The sequence below is a fragment of the Buteo buteo genome, chromosome 12 (assembly GCF_964188355.1).
Source record: "Buteo buteo chromosome 12, bButBut1.hap1.1, whole genome shotgun sequence".
NCBI lineage: Eukaryota > Metazoa > Chordata > Aves > Accipitriformes > Accipitridae > Buteo > Buteo buteo.
This window is the reverse complement of record NC_134182.1, coordinates 331,692-346,308: the sequence shown is the minus strand read 5'-3', so window position 1 is coordinate 346,308 and position 14,617 is coordinate 331,692. Positions and strand designations below refer to the sequence as shown.

At 69.5% G+C, this 14,617-nt stretch overlaps 3 protein-coding genes across 6 annotated transcripts; 2 read left to right on the top strand and 1 right to left on the bottom strand.

Annotated features, from left to right (window-relative positions):
* Positions 1-144: 144 nt before the first annotated feature.
* SLC2A4 (solute carrier family 2 member 4) lies at positions 145-7,066 on the bottom strand. 2 transcript variants are annotated; one of them, XM_075042251.1, is made up of 11 exons: positions 6,937-7,066; positions 6,235-6,360; positions 5,571-5,731; positions 4,728-4,852; positions 4,481-4,596; positions 3,718-3,877; positions 3,035-3,216; positions 2,485-2,589; positions 2,149-2,250; positions 1,496-1,690; positions 145-545 (listed from the first exon to the last, which is right to left on the bottom strand). In XM_075042251.1, the coding sequence occupies exons 1-11, from the start codon at positions 6,973-6,975 to the stop codon at positions 333-335; spliced, it is 1,524 nt and encodes a 507-aa protein (XP_074898352.1). In that variant the 5' UTR covers positions 6,976-7,066; the 3' UTR covers positions 145-332. The 2 variants fall into 2 exon arrangements, with proteins under 2 accessions (XP_074898352.1, XP_074898353.1); XM_075042252.1 differs by having other exon boundaries at positions 6,235-6,357; positions 6,937-6,990.
* Positions 7,067-8,451: 1,385 nt separating this feature from the next.
* Positions 8,452-10,095, top strand: RNASEK (ribonuclease K). The gene is made up of 3 exons (XM_075042274.1): positions 8,452-8,608; positions 9,573-9,652; positions 9,767-10,095. The coding sequence occupies exons 1-3, from the start codon at positions 8,531-8,533 to the stop codon at positions 9,903-9,905; spliced, it is 297 nt and encodes a 98-aa protein (XP_074898375.1). The 5' UTR covers positions 8,452-8,530; the 3' UTR covers positions 9,906-10,095.
* A 196-nt stretch (positions 10,096-10,291) lies between these two features.
* On the top strand, positions 10,292-14,084 carry BACC1 (BPTF associated chromatin complex component 1). Of its 3 annotated transcripts, none has more exons than XM_075042267.1 (6): positions 10,292-10,439; positions 11,468-11,562; positions 12,275-12,376; positions 12,490-12,671; positions 13,055-13,150; positions 13,275-14,083. In XM_075042267.1, exons 1-6 carry the CDS (start codon positions 10,419-10,421, stop codon positions 13,337-13,339), a joined length of 561 nt encoding a protein of 186 aa, XP_074898368.1. In that variant the 5' UTR covers positions 10,292-10,418; the 3' UTR covers positions 13,340-14,083. The 3 variants fall into 3 exon arrangements, with proteins under 3 accessions (XP_074898368.1, XP_074898370.1, XP_074898371.1); XM_075042269.1 differs by having other exon boundaries at positions 13,279-14,082; XM_075042270.1 differs by lacking the exon at positions 12,275-12,376 and having other exon boundaries at positions 13,275-14,084.
* The last annotated feature ends 533 nt before the right edge of the window (positions 14,085-14,617 follow it).

Genomic DNA, 14,617 nt, shown 5'->3' with positions numbered 1-14,617 from the left:
CGGGGGAGCCCCTCAGGGTTTTGTGGGTGCCCCCCTTTTGCCCTCCCCCCTGTCTTGGAGGGTGCCCCCTCCCATTTTGGGGTCTCCCCCCCATTTTGCAGTGGCCCCCCCCCCCCCCCCCCAAGTGACAAACAGGAGCCAAGGGTTGGACTCAGCATTTATATACAGGCAGCCATGATTGGGGGGAGGGGACCACCCCAACCCCCCCCCCCCGAACCACTCAGGGCCCCCCAAAACACTTGGGGTGGGGGGGTGACTCCAAATTGGGGTGGGGGACCCCCCTCTTCCCCTGTTGTACCCCCTCCCTATTTTTTTAGGGGGCCCCCCCCTTTTCAGGTCTCCTCGCCCCCCGCCAGGCACTGGAGCTCGGTGCAGGCTTTTTCGGGGGGCTGGAGGAGGCGGGGGGGGCGCGGGGGGGGCAGGGCAGGGCCCCCCCCCGGGGTGAAGGGGCGTCCCCGGGTCTCGGGCACCCGCAGGAAGGTGAAGAGGGCGAAGACCCCCAGGAACCCCGCAAAAAGGAGGAAGACGAAGGAGCCCAGGGCGCGCTGGGGGGGGGAGGAAGGTCAGGGGGGACCCCAAAACTCGGGGGGGGCCTGTGTTCCTTCTCCCCCTTTGCACACTCATGCCCCCCCTTGCACACCCACTGCCCACCCCGGGGTCTTGGGGCCCCCCCTGCGCCCCCATGTGTGTCCCCCATCTCCCTCCCACCCCTCCTTGCCCCCCCCTTTGCTCCCCCACCCCCTTGCACGCCCGTTTCCCTTGCACACTCGCACTCTCACCCCGTGTCCCTTTGCACACCTACCTCCAATCCCCCTCGCACACCCACCCTCGCACACTCACCCCCAACCCTCCTCCCTCCCCCGTTTCCCTTGCGCACCCACCCCATCCCTCCTTGCACACTCCTTCCCTTGCACGCTCTCCTCCTCACCCCCTCTTTCCTCCCGTATTTCCCTCACCCCCCCACCCCGTCTTCCCTTGCACACCCACTTCCCTCACACGCCTGTCTTCCCTTGCACACCCAACGCCCACCCCTCCTCTCTCCCTCGTTTCCCTCACCTCCCACCCACTCCGTCTTCCCTTGCACGCCCATTTCCCTCGCACACCCAACCCCTCACCCACTCACCCCCACCCACTCCATCTTCCCTTGCACGCCCACTGCCTTGCACACTCATCCTCCCTCACCCCCCCCATTTCCCTCACCCCCACTCTGTCTTCCCTCACACACCCACTCCCTCGCACGCCCGTCTTCCCTCTCCCACTCCCCCCTCCTCCCTCCCTTACTTCCCTCACCCCCCTTGCACACTCGTCTTCCCTTGCACACTCGTCTTCCCTTGCACACTCGTCTTCCCTTGCACACTCGTCTTCCCTTGCACGCCCGCTCCCTCGCACGCCCGTCTTCCCCCTCCCTCTCCCCCCACCCCTCCTCCCTCCCTGCTCCCCCCCTTGTCGCGTCCCCCCCCGTCCCCTCGCACACGCGTGTGCAAGCCCCGCCCACCTGGAGGGCGGGGAAGGCCATGGCGACGAGGAAGTTGGCGGCCCAGTTGGCCAGCGCGGCCAGCGCCATGGCGGAGGGGCGGGGGCCCTGCCCGAACAGCTCGGCCCCCACGAACCAGGGGATGGGGCCCGGCCCCACCTCGAAGAAACCCACGAAGGCCAGCACCGAGGCCAGGCTCAGGGGGGCCCCCCCGCTCTGGGGGGGGCACCCCGAAACCTCAGGTCAGTGGGGGGGGGATTGGGGGGAGAAAGAGAGGGGGGATTTGGGGGTGCTGAAGGATTGAGGCCAGGCCTGGGGGCACCTGCTCGGGGGGGGGGGGGGGGTTTGGGGGGCAGAAGGGGTGTTTGGGGGGAGAAAGGGGGGAAATTGGGGGAGAGGGGGGATTTGGGGAGGAGGACTGAGACCAGGCTCAGAGCCCCCCCCCACTCTGTGGGGACACAGGAGGGGCACCCCAAAAAACTCAGGTGAGTGGGGGGGGTTGGGGGCAGATTTGGGGGTCGGGGGGGGGAATTTTTTTGGGGGAAGGACCGAGACCAGGCTCAGAGCCCCCCCCCCCCCCGCTCAGGGGGGACACGGGGGGGCACCCCGAAAACCTCAGGTCAGTGGGGGGGGATTTGGGGGCAGAGAGGGGGGGTCTGGGGGGTTCCCCTCACCTGGAGGTTGAGGGCGAGGGTGAGGGTGAGGGCGCAGCCCATCATCCCCAGCAGCCCCACCAGCTCCAGCACCCGCCGCCCCGCCCGCTCCACCAGCACCACCTGCGGGGGGGGACGCCGTGGGGATGGGCCCGGGGACCCCCCACGACACGGGGGGGACCCCCCCACCCACCGTGGGGACCACCCCCATGGACCCCCCCACTATGGGGGGGAACATGGGGACCCCCCCACTATAGGGACACAGGGACCCCCACCACCACTTTGGGGGGGGACGTGGGGACCCCCCTGCCAGGGGTGACACCCGGGTGGGTGTGGTCGGCAGGGGGCGGGGCTCACCGACAGGGCGGTGGCAGCCACGTTGATCACGCCCGTCCCGATGGTGGCGTAGGCGGGCTGGGCCAGCCCCGCCTCCTCAAAGATGGCCGTCGAGTAGTAGAAGATCTGGGGGTGGGTGGGGTCAGCGTCAGGACACGCCCCCTCTGCCGGCCACGCCCCATTAAGCCCCACCCTCAGCCCCACTGGGCCCTGCCCCCTTGTGTTCTCAAGGCCACTAGCAGCCCTGCCCGAAGCCACGCCCAGCAGAAGCCACGCCCAGGGTCCTGCCCACTGGAGCCCACGCCCACTCAGCCCACGCCCACACCCCACTGATGCCTGAGAGCGGGGGGGGGGTGGTGACAACCACCAACAGCCCCTCCCCCTCGAGCCCTGCCCCTCGAGGCCACGCCCCCTTCGACCACGCCTGCCTAAGCCCCACCCTCCCCATATTCATACCCAGGAGCTGCAGGGCCACAGTCACCAGCAGCCCCTCCCGATTGGCCCTGCCCCTGGTGGCCCCTCCCCCTCGAGGCCACGCCCCTTCTGACCACGCCCCCGGCCCCGCCCTCACCGCGTTGATGCCCGAGAGCTGCTGGGCGAGCTGCAGGACCAGGGTGACCAGCAGCGGCTGCCGGTAGCAGGGGGTGCGGCACAGCTGGAGAAGCCCCACCCTCTGGGCGGGGCCCTGAAGCTCCGCCTCCAGCTCCTCAAGCCCCGCCTCCACCGACTCCGCCCCCACCAGCCGTGCCAGTCCTGGGAGGGGGGAGGGGAGGTGTTAGAGGGGGGTGGGGGCGGGGCCAGCGCCCCGCAAAGGGGCGGGGGGAGGAGGAGGAAGGTGAGGAGGAAGAATCAGGGGGCGGGGGAGGAAGAAGATGGAGGGAGACGAAGACGAGAAGGAGGGAGAGTGCGGGCATGCGTGAGAAAGACGAAGGTGAGGAGGAGGAAGGGGGTGGAGGAGGCTGAGGAAGATGAAGGTGAGGAGGAGGAAGAGTCTGGGGATGGCCGAGGAAGATGGAGGTGGGGAGGAAGGTAAGGAAGAGGAGGAAGGGGAGGGCAGAGGAAGACGGAGGTGAGGAGGAGAAGGAGGACGAGCGCGGGGACGGCAGAGGAAGACGGAGGTGAGGAGGAAGACGGAGGTGAGGAGGAGGAAGACGGAGGTGAGGAGGAGGAGGACGAGCGCGGGGACGGCTGCGGACGACGGAGGCGACGAGGACGAGGAGGAGGAGGAGGGGTGTCGCGAGGCCGAAGGCTCACCGCGGCGGGCGCGGGCGCGCTGCCCCCCGGCCAGCAGGTACCGGGGGCTCTCGGGGCAGAGGGGCAGCAGCAGGAGCTGGAGGGCGGCCGGCAGGAGCCCCGCCCCCAGCAGCGCCGGCCACGCCCCCTCCGTCCCCAGCACCGCCCCCAGCCCCAGCACCTGCGGGGGCGAGACGCCGCGGTGGGGCGAGACGCCGCGACTCGGGGGGGCGACGTCGTCCCGTGGCACGCCTCGCCCTCCCCGGGGCCCCCTGATACCCCCCCCCGGGTTCCACCAGGGACCCCCCCAGGCACCCCAGAGACCCCCTCCAGGACCCCCAAATCCCCCCCTGAACCCCCCAATTTTCCCCTAGGACCCCAAATCCCCCCCAAGACCCGCCCCAGCCCACTTGATCTCCCCCAAATCCCCCCCTAGCCCCCCCCATTCCTCCCCAAGACCCCCAAATCCCCCCCAAGACCCCTGCAGCCCCCCCAATCCCCACCCTTGGACCCCCAGGACCCCCCCCCAAGTCTCCCAATCCCCCCGTAAGACCCCCCGCAGCCCCCCCAATCCCCACCTTGGACCCCCAGGACCCCCCCCCAAGTCTCCCAATCCCCCCTAAGACCCCCCGCAGCCCCCCCAATCCCCACCTTGGACCCCCAGGACCCCCCCCAGGACCCCCCAAGTCTCCCAATCCCCCCAAGACCCCCCCCAGCCCACCAAATCCCCCTCAAATCCCCTCCAAGACCCCCAATCCCCCCCTGCCCCCCCAGTGCCCCCCACCTGCGCCCCCAGGATGCCGAGGACGATGCCCAGCTGGTGGAGGGTCCCCAGGGCCCCCCGCAGGCGGGTGGGGGCGATCTCCCCCACGTACATGGGGACCAATCCCGAGGCCAGGCCTGCGGGGAGGGGGCGGTGTCAGAGAGGCCACGCCCTCCCGCCTGACCACACCCACCCCCTCCCCATAGCCACGCCCACACAGAGCAGGGGCCACCCGGGAGGGGACGTTGCCCCTTTAAGGGGGCGGTACCTGAGTAGGCGCCGATGACGAAGCGGCCGATGATGATGAGGATGTAGGAGGGGCCCAGCTTGGCCCCGCCCATCAGGGCCCCGCCCACCACCGCCAGCCCGTTGCTGGCCAGTAGGGCACCTTTCCTGAGGGAAAGGGGTGGGGCCACGGGCTGGTGAGCCACGCCCCCTCATTTAGACACACCCACCCACAAGCCTGCCCTTTTCCTGGCCACGCCCCGTCCCGAAGCCACGCCTCCCTCCACTAGCCACATCCCTTAAATGGTCACGCCCCTCCGGCCACACCCTGCCCTAGGCCATGCCCCCACCGGCCCCACCCTTTAAAGGGGCATGCATGCCCCTTGGACATGCCCCTCTCCAAAACCCACGCCCATTCATGGGCCACACCCTTCCCGAGCCACGCCCATCCCCATGTCTTAACCACGCCCCAGCCTGGCTATGACCAACCCCTCTCCGTGGCCCTGCCCCCTTGAAGCTCCACCCCTTCGAGGGTCCTCCTCAGATGCCCCGCCCCTCGAAGCTCCACCCCTTCGAGGCTCTGCCTCAGAAGCCCCGCCCCCCTCAGCCCCCACCCACAACTCTGTTCCCACCCCTGGAGCCCTGCCCCTCCATGCTCCTCCCCCTCGAGGCCCCACCCCCAGCCTCTACGCTCCTCCCCTCGATGCCACGCCCCCCTTGACCCCGCCCCAAACCCCACCTCCCTTAGAATAAGCCCCGCCCACCCACCCAGGCTGTCGGCCATCTCCCCCGCGCCCTGGCCGACAGCCGTGTCGCCCCCCACGGCCCCTCCCCTCTAAGCCCCTCCCCTCTAAGCCCCGCCCCCTCCGGCCCAAGCCCCGCCCACCTGCCGAGGCGGTCGGCCATCTCGCCCACGGCCAGGGCGGCGGCCATGCCCCCCACGGAGAAGATGGCGACCGAGAGGGCCCAGAGGGCCGAGACGGTGGCCGGGGGGGGGACGGAGCCCCAGCGCCGCGTCCACGTCGCGTTGTACTCCCCCTCCAGCACCTGCCGCGGGGGGGCACCCGTCCTTGGGGGGGGGCACCCACCCACCGTGTGCAACCCCCCCACGCACCCCACCCGCACCGTGGGGGGCGCCCATCTATGGGGGCGCCCACCCACCCATGGGATATCAAGGGGGGGGCAACCGCCCAAAGGTGACCCATCTGTGGGGCACCCACCCACCCACCCAGGGGTCCTAGGTGACTGGGGGGGGTCGTGGGTGTCCTGGGGGGGGACCCAGGTGTCTGGGGAGGGTGTTGGGTCCCCAGGGAAGGGACCCGGTCACCCGGGGGGAGGGGATCTTGGGTGCCCAGGGGGGGTCTTGGGTGCCCGGTGGATGTGCTGGGTGCCGGGGGGGTTCCCGGGTGCCATGGGGGGGGACCCAGGTGTCTTGGGGGGGTCTTGGGTGCCGCGGGGAAGAGACCAAGGCATCCTTGGGAGTTCCTGGGTGCCCAGAGGGGGGTCTCGGGTGCCACGGGGGGGGCACCCAGGTGTCGCCCCCCCGGTACCTTCTGGGGGGCGTTGATGACGCCGATGTTGTAGCCGAACTGGAAGGAGCCGAGGGTGGCGGCGAAGACGGCGAGGGCCAGGGTGGGGGTCACGGCCCCCCCCCGCGGGGTCCCCGCCTCCTCCTCCTACAAGGGGGGGGGTCAGCCGGGGGGGGGACCCCCAAGTGTCTGGGGGGGGGACCCCCGGGGGGAGGATGGGGAAGTCGGGGGGGTGGGGGACCCCCAGGTGTTGGGGGGGGATCAGGGACCCACACAGCCGGGTCAGCGCACCCCCCCCACCCTGTCCCCCCCCCCAGGGGACGCAGGCGTTTTGGGGTGCCCCCCCCATAACACCCCCCCCAACCTGGCTCCACTGCGGGGGTGGCCCAGGACGCCTGGGTCCTCTTTGGAGGGGGGGGGGAGTTTTTTTGGAGGGGTGGGGGGGTCTTGGGGGGGGTGGGGGGTCTCTGGGTGCCCTCTCGCCACCGATTTCGTGCCCCCCCCCGGGTCGGCCCCGACGTCGCGGAAAATTCCCCTTATTTGGGAAAATGCCCGGACACCGGGGGGGGTCAGGGGAGGGGGGGCCCGGCCGCTTGGGTCCCCTCAGATGCCCCCCCCATTCCTCCCCCAGGACCCCCAAGTGCCCTCCCCATTTGCCCTCCCCCCCAGGACCCCCAAGTGACCCCCCCCAAATTACCCCCCCTAAAAATTACCCCCCTGTACCTCCTCCTCCTCCTGGATCTGCTGGAACCCGCTGGGCATTGGGACGGGGGGGCAACTAATTACCCGGGGGGGGTAATCAATTAATGGGGGGGGCAATTAAATACCGGGGGGGGTGGGCAGTGCCCGGCACTGTGGCCCCCCCGGGGTGATTCCCGGGGGGGGGGGGAAAGTTATGGGGCAGGGGGGGTAGTTATGGGGGAGTTGGGGTGGAGGGGGGGCAGTTAGGGGGTGAGGGGGGTTATGGGGGCAGTTGGGGGGGGCAGTGGGGGGGTTACGGGGGGCAGTTGGGGGTCAGCGGGGGGGTAGTTGTGGGGCAGTTATGGGGCGGGGGGCGGTGGGGGGGAGTTGTGGGGGGGAGTTGTGGGGCGGGGGGGTCAGGGAGGTCAGTGGGGGTCAGTTAGGGGTCGCGGGGGGGCAGCTGTGGGGCGGGGCCGGGGCAGGTGCTCTGGCGCCCCCCAGCGGCGGGGCGGGAGCGGCGGCGGCGGCGGCGGCGGCGGGAGTGGGGGGCGCGCGGGGCAGGTGGCGGGTCCCGGGGGGTCCCGGGGGCGGGGCCCGGGCGGGGCCACGCCCACTCGGACACACCCTTCGCCTCCCCCCCTCCTTGGGACACGCCCAGTCGCTGGGGGGGGGGGTATGCGGGGTGGGGGAGGGGCGATGCTGGGAGGCCGGGGGGTGAGGGGCACCTGGGTCCCACCCCCTTGTCCTCAGGTGACCCCGCCCCTCCCCCCCCTTTTTGGGGCCGGTTTTTGCCTCGGGGGGGGGAAGGGGCTTGCTGACGTCCTGCCCCTCCCCCCACCCCCTGGGGGCGGGGCTTGGGGAAGGGGTGGGGGAGGGGAGGGCGCGTGAAGGGGCTATTTTTAGCTCCCAAATGTCACGTCCCTCAATGTGACCCGGGGGGGGAGGGGCAAATTAAAGGGCCAGCGCTCCCTTGGCCCCGCCTGCGGCCGGTGGGGGAGGGGGGACACCCCCCCACTCCCCCCCCCCCCCCGATGCCAGCCGTGACTCAGCGGCACGTGTGACGTCACGTGTGACGTGTCAGACGTTTTAGGGGAGGGGGGAGGAGGAATGGACGGGACGACGCAGACCGGGACGGGACGGGGGGGGGGGGGGGGGAGACACGGGACAGGGACAGGCAGGGGACACCGGGACAGGCAGGGACAGGAGTGGCAGGGACAGGCAGGGGACGTGGGGACAGGGGGACACAGGACAGGGAGGTGCAGGCAGGGACAGGGACAGGCAGGGACCCACGTGGGCCGCGGGAAGGCGGGGGGCGTGGCTAATGAGCCGGCCCCGCCCCCTCCCCGCGGCGACGGCAGCACCACCAACCAACGAGCGCTTCGCTCCCCGCCCCCCCCCCCGCCCCGAGTGTGCCGTGGTAGCGCCCTGAGGCGAGGCGGGGGGCGTGGCCAGAGAGACCAGGAGGCGTGGTCGCGCATGGAGGGGGCGGAGCCTCTCAGTCCGCGCCGCGCAGCCGGGCCCAGCCGGGGGGGCGTGGTCGGATGTCAGGAGGCGTGGTCACGCACGGGGGCGTAGCCACGCACGGAGGGGGCGGAGCTTCTCAGTCTGCTCCCCGCCGCCGGGCCGAGCGGCCGCCATGGCCTCGCTGCTCTGCTGCGGGCCTAAGATGGCGGCCTGCGGCCTCGTCCTCAGCGCCTGGGGCGTCGTCATGCTGGTGAGGGGCGTGGGGGGGGTGTTCTTGTGGGGCGGAGGTCCTGTGGGGCTGGAGGGAGGCACTGGGGGGGCACGGTGGGGCTGAAGGGGGTCCCTGTGGGGCAGAGGCTCTGGGCGGGTGTCTTGTGGGGCTGAAGAGGGGTCTCGGTGGGGCTGAGAGGGGTCCTGTGGGTCAGAGGCTCTGGGGGAGGTGTCCTGTGAGTCTGGGGGGGGATCCTGTGGGGCTGAGAGGGTCCCTGTGGGTCTGGGGGGGTGTCTTGTGGGGATGAAGGGGGATCCTGTGGGGCTGAGAGGGGTCCCTGTGAGGCAGAGACTTTGTAGGGCTGAAGAGAGGCCCTGCGGAGGGGTCCCGGTGGGGCTGAGAGGGGTCCTGTGGGTCTGGGGGGCAATCCTGTGGGGCTGAGAGAGTCGCTGTGGGTCTGGGGGTGGATCCTGTGGGGCTCAGAGGGGTCGCAGTTAGGCTGAAGGGGATCCCTGTGGGTCTGGGGGGGGGCGTCCTGTGGGGCTGAGGCGCTGGAGGGCTGGGGGGGAGCAGGGGGGGAAGGAGGTCCTGTGGGGCTGGGGGGGAGCCTGGTGGGGCTGAGTGGGTTTGTGTGGGGCTGGGACTGAGGGGGGGGTTCTGTGGGGCTGGAGGGGGGCTGGGGGCCCTATGTATGGGGCAGCTCAGACTTGGGGGGGGGCTGCAGCCCCACAGAAAGGGGGGGGAAGGGAGCACAACCCCCCCCTTTCCCCCAATTCCCCCCCCCCCCCCGCCTCCCCCAGCACCCACTTCCCCTCAGGTGCCCCTGCGTCACCCTGTCCCCATCACACCACCACCCCACCACCCCCCCCCTCGTGACAAGCACAGGCAGGGTGAAGGCAGGGAGAAAGGGGGGGTGGGCAGCCCTGCCTGCACCCCAGGGGGGGTCTCCACACCCCACACCTCACCCCCCCAAAAAAAATTACCCCCCCCCCTTTTTCCCCAGGTCCTCCTGGGCATCTTCTTCAACGTCCACTCCGCCGTCCTCATTGAGGACGTCCCCTTCACTGAGGAAGACTTTAAAGAGTGAGTCTGGGGGTTGTGGGGGGGGGGGTTGTGGGGGATCAGCACCCCAAATACCCCCCCAACCCTTTTGACCCCCCTTTTTTTTTTTTTTTACTCCCCCCCGCAAAAAACCAGTGGCCCGGAGCGGATCTATCGCCTTTACGAACAGGTCAGCTACAACTGCTTCATCGCCGCCGGGCTCTACGCCCTCCTGGGGGGCTTCTCCCTCTGCCAGGGTCGCCTCAACAAGCGCAAGGAGTACATGGTCCGTTAAGGACACCCTGAAAATTTAGGGACTTCCCCCCCTCCCCCCCAAAAAATTTAAAGGGGGAGGGGAACCCCTAAAACCCTCCCCAAAACCCTCCCCAACCCCCAAAACCAGGTGTGGAGGACCAGCTCTTCTCTCCCCGTAGCAACGCAGACCACTATGGACCAGTCACCCCAATAAAACGTGTTGATCCCTACCCCGTTATGGTGGTTTGTGGGGGGGGGCGTCCTTTTTTCGGGGGGTGGGACCCCCCTTTTTTGGGGGGGGGAGTGCGCTGGCGGGGAAAGGGTTAAGGTCAGCGAGAGGAAGGGGTAGAGCAGCGCGGGAGGGGCGCGCTAGGCGGAAGTACGAGTGTGGGGGCGGGGCTTGAGGGGAGGCGGGGTTTGGGCGGGGCTTGAGGGGAGCGAGCGCGGCCGGCGGCACCATAGAGGCGCGCGGGGCAGAGCGTCCCGCCGGGCCGCGACCATAGAGGAGCCGGAGCGGAGGCGGCGGCGGCCGGAGGGGCCGGGGCGGGGGGCGATGACGTCAGCGTCCACGAAGGTGGGTTTTTGGGGGGGGTGGGGGGTTCCGGTCGCTTCCGGGAACGGTTGGGCCTCGGGGGGGGGGGGGGAGTGTCCGGTACTGGTGAGGGGCTCACTTCCGGTTCGGGTCCGGGGGGGGCGGGTCCGGTCCCAATGGGGGTCCGGGTCGGTCCCTGCCCCCAGCGGGGGGTTCCGGGCCCAGGTGTGGTCCCAGTGGGGGGGTCCTGGTCCCAGTTTGGGCCCCAGTTCAGGTCCTGGTGGGGTGGTACTGATTCCAGTCCGGCTCCCAGTTCTGGTTCTGGTCCCACATCAGATCTGGATCCCAGTTCCAGTCCCAGTTCTGGTCCCAGTGAGGGGGGGTTCTGGTCCCAGTCCGGGTCCTGGCCTGGAAACCAGTCTGGCTCCCGGTTCTGGTCCCGGTGGGGTGGTACTGGTCCCAGTGCGGCTCCCAGTTCTAGTTCTGGTCCCAGATCAGGTCTGGATCCCAGTTCCAGTCCCAGTGAAGGGGTTCTGGTCCCAGTACTGGTCCCAGTCTGGGTCCTGGTCTGGAAACTAGTCCGGGTCCCAGTTCTGGTCCCAGTTCAGGTCCTGGTCCCAGTCCCCATCCCCATTTGGATTCCAGTCCCAGTTCTGGTCCCAGCGTGGTGCCAGTCCCGGTGCTGGTGCCAGTGCCGATCCCAGCACTGTCCCAGTATGGTGCTGGTCCTGGTATGGTGCCAACCCCAGCACGGTCCCAGTACGGTGCTGGTGCTGATGCTGTCCCAGCGCTGGTGTCGGTGCTGGTCCCGATGCTGGTCCTGGGTGCTGTGTGCCACTGCCGGTGCTGGTGCCGTCTGCTGGTGCCAGCGTCGATGCTGGTCCTGGGTGCTGGTCCCAGTGCCGGTGTTGGTGCCAGTGCTGGTGCCGTTGCTGGTCCCAGTGCCGGTGTTGGTGCCAGTCCCGGTGCCAGTGCTGGTCCCAGTCCCGGTGCTGGTCCCGGTGCCAGTGCTGGTCCCAGTGCCGGTGTTGGTGCCGGTGCCGGTGCCGTCAGGCTGTGGGTCCCCGCAGGTGGGCGAGATCTTCTCGGCGGCGGGCGCAGCCTTCACCAAACTGGGGGAGCTGACCATGCAGCTGCACCCCGTGTCCGACTCCTCCCCGGCCGGGTGAGCGGGGTTTGGGGGGCTGGGGGGGGACCGGGGGGGGGGCAGGGGGTCCCTATGGGGCTTGGGGGGTCCCTATGGGGTGTTTTGGGGTCCCTATGAGGGAGCTGACCATGCAGCTGCACCCCAGCTCCGACTCCTGCCCGATTGGGAGGGGGGCTTGGGGGGGGTCCTGGGGGTCCCTATAGGGCTTCAGGGGTCCTTATAGGTTGTTTTGGGGCCCCTATGGGGTGTTTCGGGGTCCCTCTGGGGCAGCTGCCCATCCAGCTGCACCCCAGCTCCGACTCCTCCCCGGCCGGATGAGCGGGGTTTGGGGGGTCCCGGGGGGGGTCTGGGGGTCCCAATAGAGTGTTTTGGGTTCCCTGTAGGCTCCCGGGGTCCTTATGGGGTCCCAAGGTCCCTACAGGGGTCTGTGGGGCTCCCTGTGGGGTCCCAGGGTCCCTATGGGGCGCGTTGGGGTCCCCTACGGGGTCGGGGGTCCCCACAGGACCCCTCGGGCTCCCTGCTGACCCCGACACCAGCAATTCCGACCCGTGGGGCCGAGCTAACGAGACCCCAAAAACGAGCTTTCCCACGCCCTCCCCCATCGCTGTGGGGGTACTATAGACCCCCAAACCCCCCGGGAAGGCGAGCCATAGCGGTGGAAGGGGAGCTCTATAGGGTCAGGGACTCCCCTCTTAAACCCCCCCCAAAAAAAAAACCCCAACCCCCCCAGAGCCAAATGGACGGAGCCGGAGCTGGAGCTGCTCCGGGCAGCGGTGAAACGCTTCGGGGAGGACCTGAACCGCATCAGCGCCCTCATCAAGGACCGCACGGTGTAAGGGAGGGGGGCGATGGTTTTTTTGGGGTTCCCCCCCCCAAAAATCTCTCCTCTGCGCGCCAAATCTCTCAAAATCTCCCCCCCACCCCCAATTTTATATTTTTTTTTAGGGCTCAGATCAAAGCGACGGCCAAGCGCAAAGCCTACGAGGACAGCGGTGTTCCCCTCCCTGCCGACTCCCCCAAAAAAGGACCCCGGAAAGGAGGCGGGGGGGGGACACCCCAAGTTGGGGCCCCCCCGGGGACACCCCATGACCCACCCGGTCCTCCCGGGAAGAAGCAGAAAGTTGCAGGTAAGGGGATTTGGGGGTGTCACCGCTGCTCGTCCCCCCCTTTTCTTTCTTCCTGGGGTCTCCATCTCCTCCCTCTACCCCCCCCTTTTAATTTGGGGGTCCCCCTGAGTCTGTCCCCCCCCCAGGGTCCCCACATCCCCCTAGGGTCCCCCTGACCCCCCCAGGGTCCCCATCTCCTCCCTGAACCCCCTTTTTATTGTTGGGGACCCCCTGAGCCCCCCCCACCCCCAGGGTCCCCTTGTCCCCTCTGGGGTCCCCCCTGTCCCCCCCCAGGGTCCCCCACTCCTCCCCGCCCCCCCCTTTTCTCCCTGGGGGTCCCCCCAACCTTCTTGGGGTCCCCCCTCCACCCTGACCCCCCCTTTTTGTGTGTGTCCCCCCCCAAGATGTCACCCTGAGTGACGCCGAAGCCACCGGGGACCTCGTGGACATCGAGGGGCTCGGCGAGACCCCCCCTGCCAAGAAGCTCAACTTCGACCAGGGTACGGGGGGCTGGGGGGGGCGTTCCCCAAGATCTTGGGGGTCCCCAGAATCTTGAGGGGGAGCCCAAAATTTTGGGGGGGGGGGCACTGGGGGACCCCTCGTCACCTTTCTCCCTCTTTCCAGACAGCTTGAACCTCGACTCGGGGACGCTCGGCCCCCCCGGAGACCGGCCTCTGCTCTCCCGCTGACCCCCCCCCAAGCCCCCTGGGCCCCCCCTAAACTTCCTGGGGTCTTCCCAGGGCCCCCCAGACCCCCACAGTCCTTCCTGGGCTTCCCCCAGACCCCCCTGGGGACCCCCCAACTCCTTTGGCACACCCTAGACCCTTTTGGGGACCCCCTACCCCTTAGGGGTCCCCTACAGCCCCCCCAGACTCCCCTGGGGACCCCCCCCAACTCCTTTGGGGTCCCCTAAACCCCCCCCATACCCCTCTGGGGAACCCCCACCCCTTTTGGGTCCCCTAGAGCCCCCCCAGCCCCCTTTGGGGACCCCCCCGCTCCCCTAGAGCCCACCCCAAACCATGTGCAGACCTCCCCTACCCCCAGAGCCCCCCGCCCCATTTTGGGGTCCCCCATAGCCCAGCCAACCCCCCCTTGGGGTCCCCCTGATCCCTCCCCATTTTGGGGTCCCCCAGAGCCCCCCTGATCCCTTTGGGGTCCCCCAAAGCCCCCCCCAGTCTCCCCTGGGGACGCCCGCAGACCCCTCTGGGACCACCCCCCCCACTCCCTTAGGGACCTCCCCCCGTGGGAGCCCCCCACTGTTTTGGGGTCCCCCAAAGCCCCTCGGTGACCCCCCCACCCCTTTGAGGACCTCTCACTCCCCCTTCCAAGGGACCCCCCCATGGGGTGACAGGGTCCCCATGGGGTGCTATGGGGGGGGCAGCAGAGAACACCCCCCCTCATCACACCCCCCCCCCCAATTAAAAGGTCGGGGTCCCCCCCTGGCGTTTCGGTTTCACTGTGTCCTGCCACTGTCTTGGGGGGGGGGGCTGTCACCCTCTTGGGGGGGGGACACAACCCTCAGTGGCCCTTGTCCCCCCAAACCAGTGTCCCCAGTGCCCCCCCTCCCCATGTCACCCCCAAACTGGTGTCCCTCCCCCCCCCCATGTCCCCCCCCCCCAATCCCCTGGGTACTGGGGGGGGGCCCTCAGATTTGGGGATCCCCCCATGGGTCGTTTGCCCCCCCCCCCCCCCAAAGCCAGGGTGCTGGGTTCGAGCCTTTATTGGGGTGACACCGGGTAAGGGGGGCACAGTGATCTCCCCCAATTTTGGGGGGGTTGCAGGAGAGTTTTGGGGGGCTTTATGGGGTGCAGGGACGGGGGGGGTGATGGATGAGTTTGGGGGTGCAGAGATTTGGGGAGGGCTGTTGGGGTTCCCTGGGGGGTGCAGGAGGGTTTGGGGGGGGGCTCTATGGGGTGGGGGGGCCCTGGGGGCTGCAGGGGGATTTGGGGGGGCTCTATGGGGGGGCT

What these genes read in the sequence shown, in the direction of transcription:
- SLC2A4 (XM_075042251.1), bottom strand. Translation starts at nt 6,975, where the DNA reads ATGCCCAGCGGGTTCCAGCAGATCCAGGAGGAGGAGGAG. An exon ending in TCATCAACGCCCCCCAGAAG is followed by an intron (nt 5,732 to 6,234) that starts GTACCGGGGGGG and finishes CCCCCGCGGCAG; the next exon opens with GTGCTGGAGGGGGAGTACAA. An exon ending in CGTCATCGGCGCCTACTCAG is followed by an intron (nt 4,597 to 4,727) that starts GTACCGCCCCCT and finishes CCCTCCCCGCAG; the next exon opens with GCCTGGCCTCGGGATTGGTC.
- RNASEK (XM_075042274.1), top strand. Translation starts at nt 8,531, where the DNA reads ATGGCCTCGCTGCTCTGCTGCGGGCCTAAGATGGCGGCCTGCGGCCTC. An exon ending in CCTGGGGCGTCGTCATGCTG is followed by an intron (nt 8,609 to 9,572) that starts GTGAGGGGCGTG and finishes CTTTTTCCCCAG; the next exon opens with GTCCTCCTGGGCATCTTCTT. An exon ending in ACTGAGGAAGACTTTAAAGA is followed by an intron (nt 9,653 to 9,766) that starts GTGAGTCTGGGG and finishes GCAAAAAACCAG; the next exon opens with TGGCCCGGAGCGGATCTATC.
- BACC1 (XM_075042267.1), top strand. Translation starts at nt 10,419, where the DNA reads ATGACGTCAGCGTCCACGAAG. An exon ending in TGACGTCAGCGTCCACGAAG is followed by an intron (nt 10,440 to 11,467) that starts GTGGGTTTTTGG and finishes GGGTCCCCGCAG; the next exon opens with GTGGGCGAGATCTTCTCGGC. An exon ending in CTCATCAAGGACCGCACGGT is followed by an intron (nt 12,377 to 12,489) that starts GTAAGGGAGGGG and finishes ATTTTTTTTTAG; the next exon opens with GGCTCAGATCAAAGCGACGG.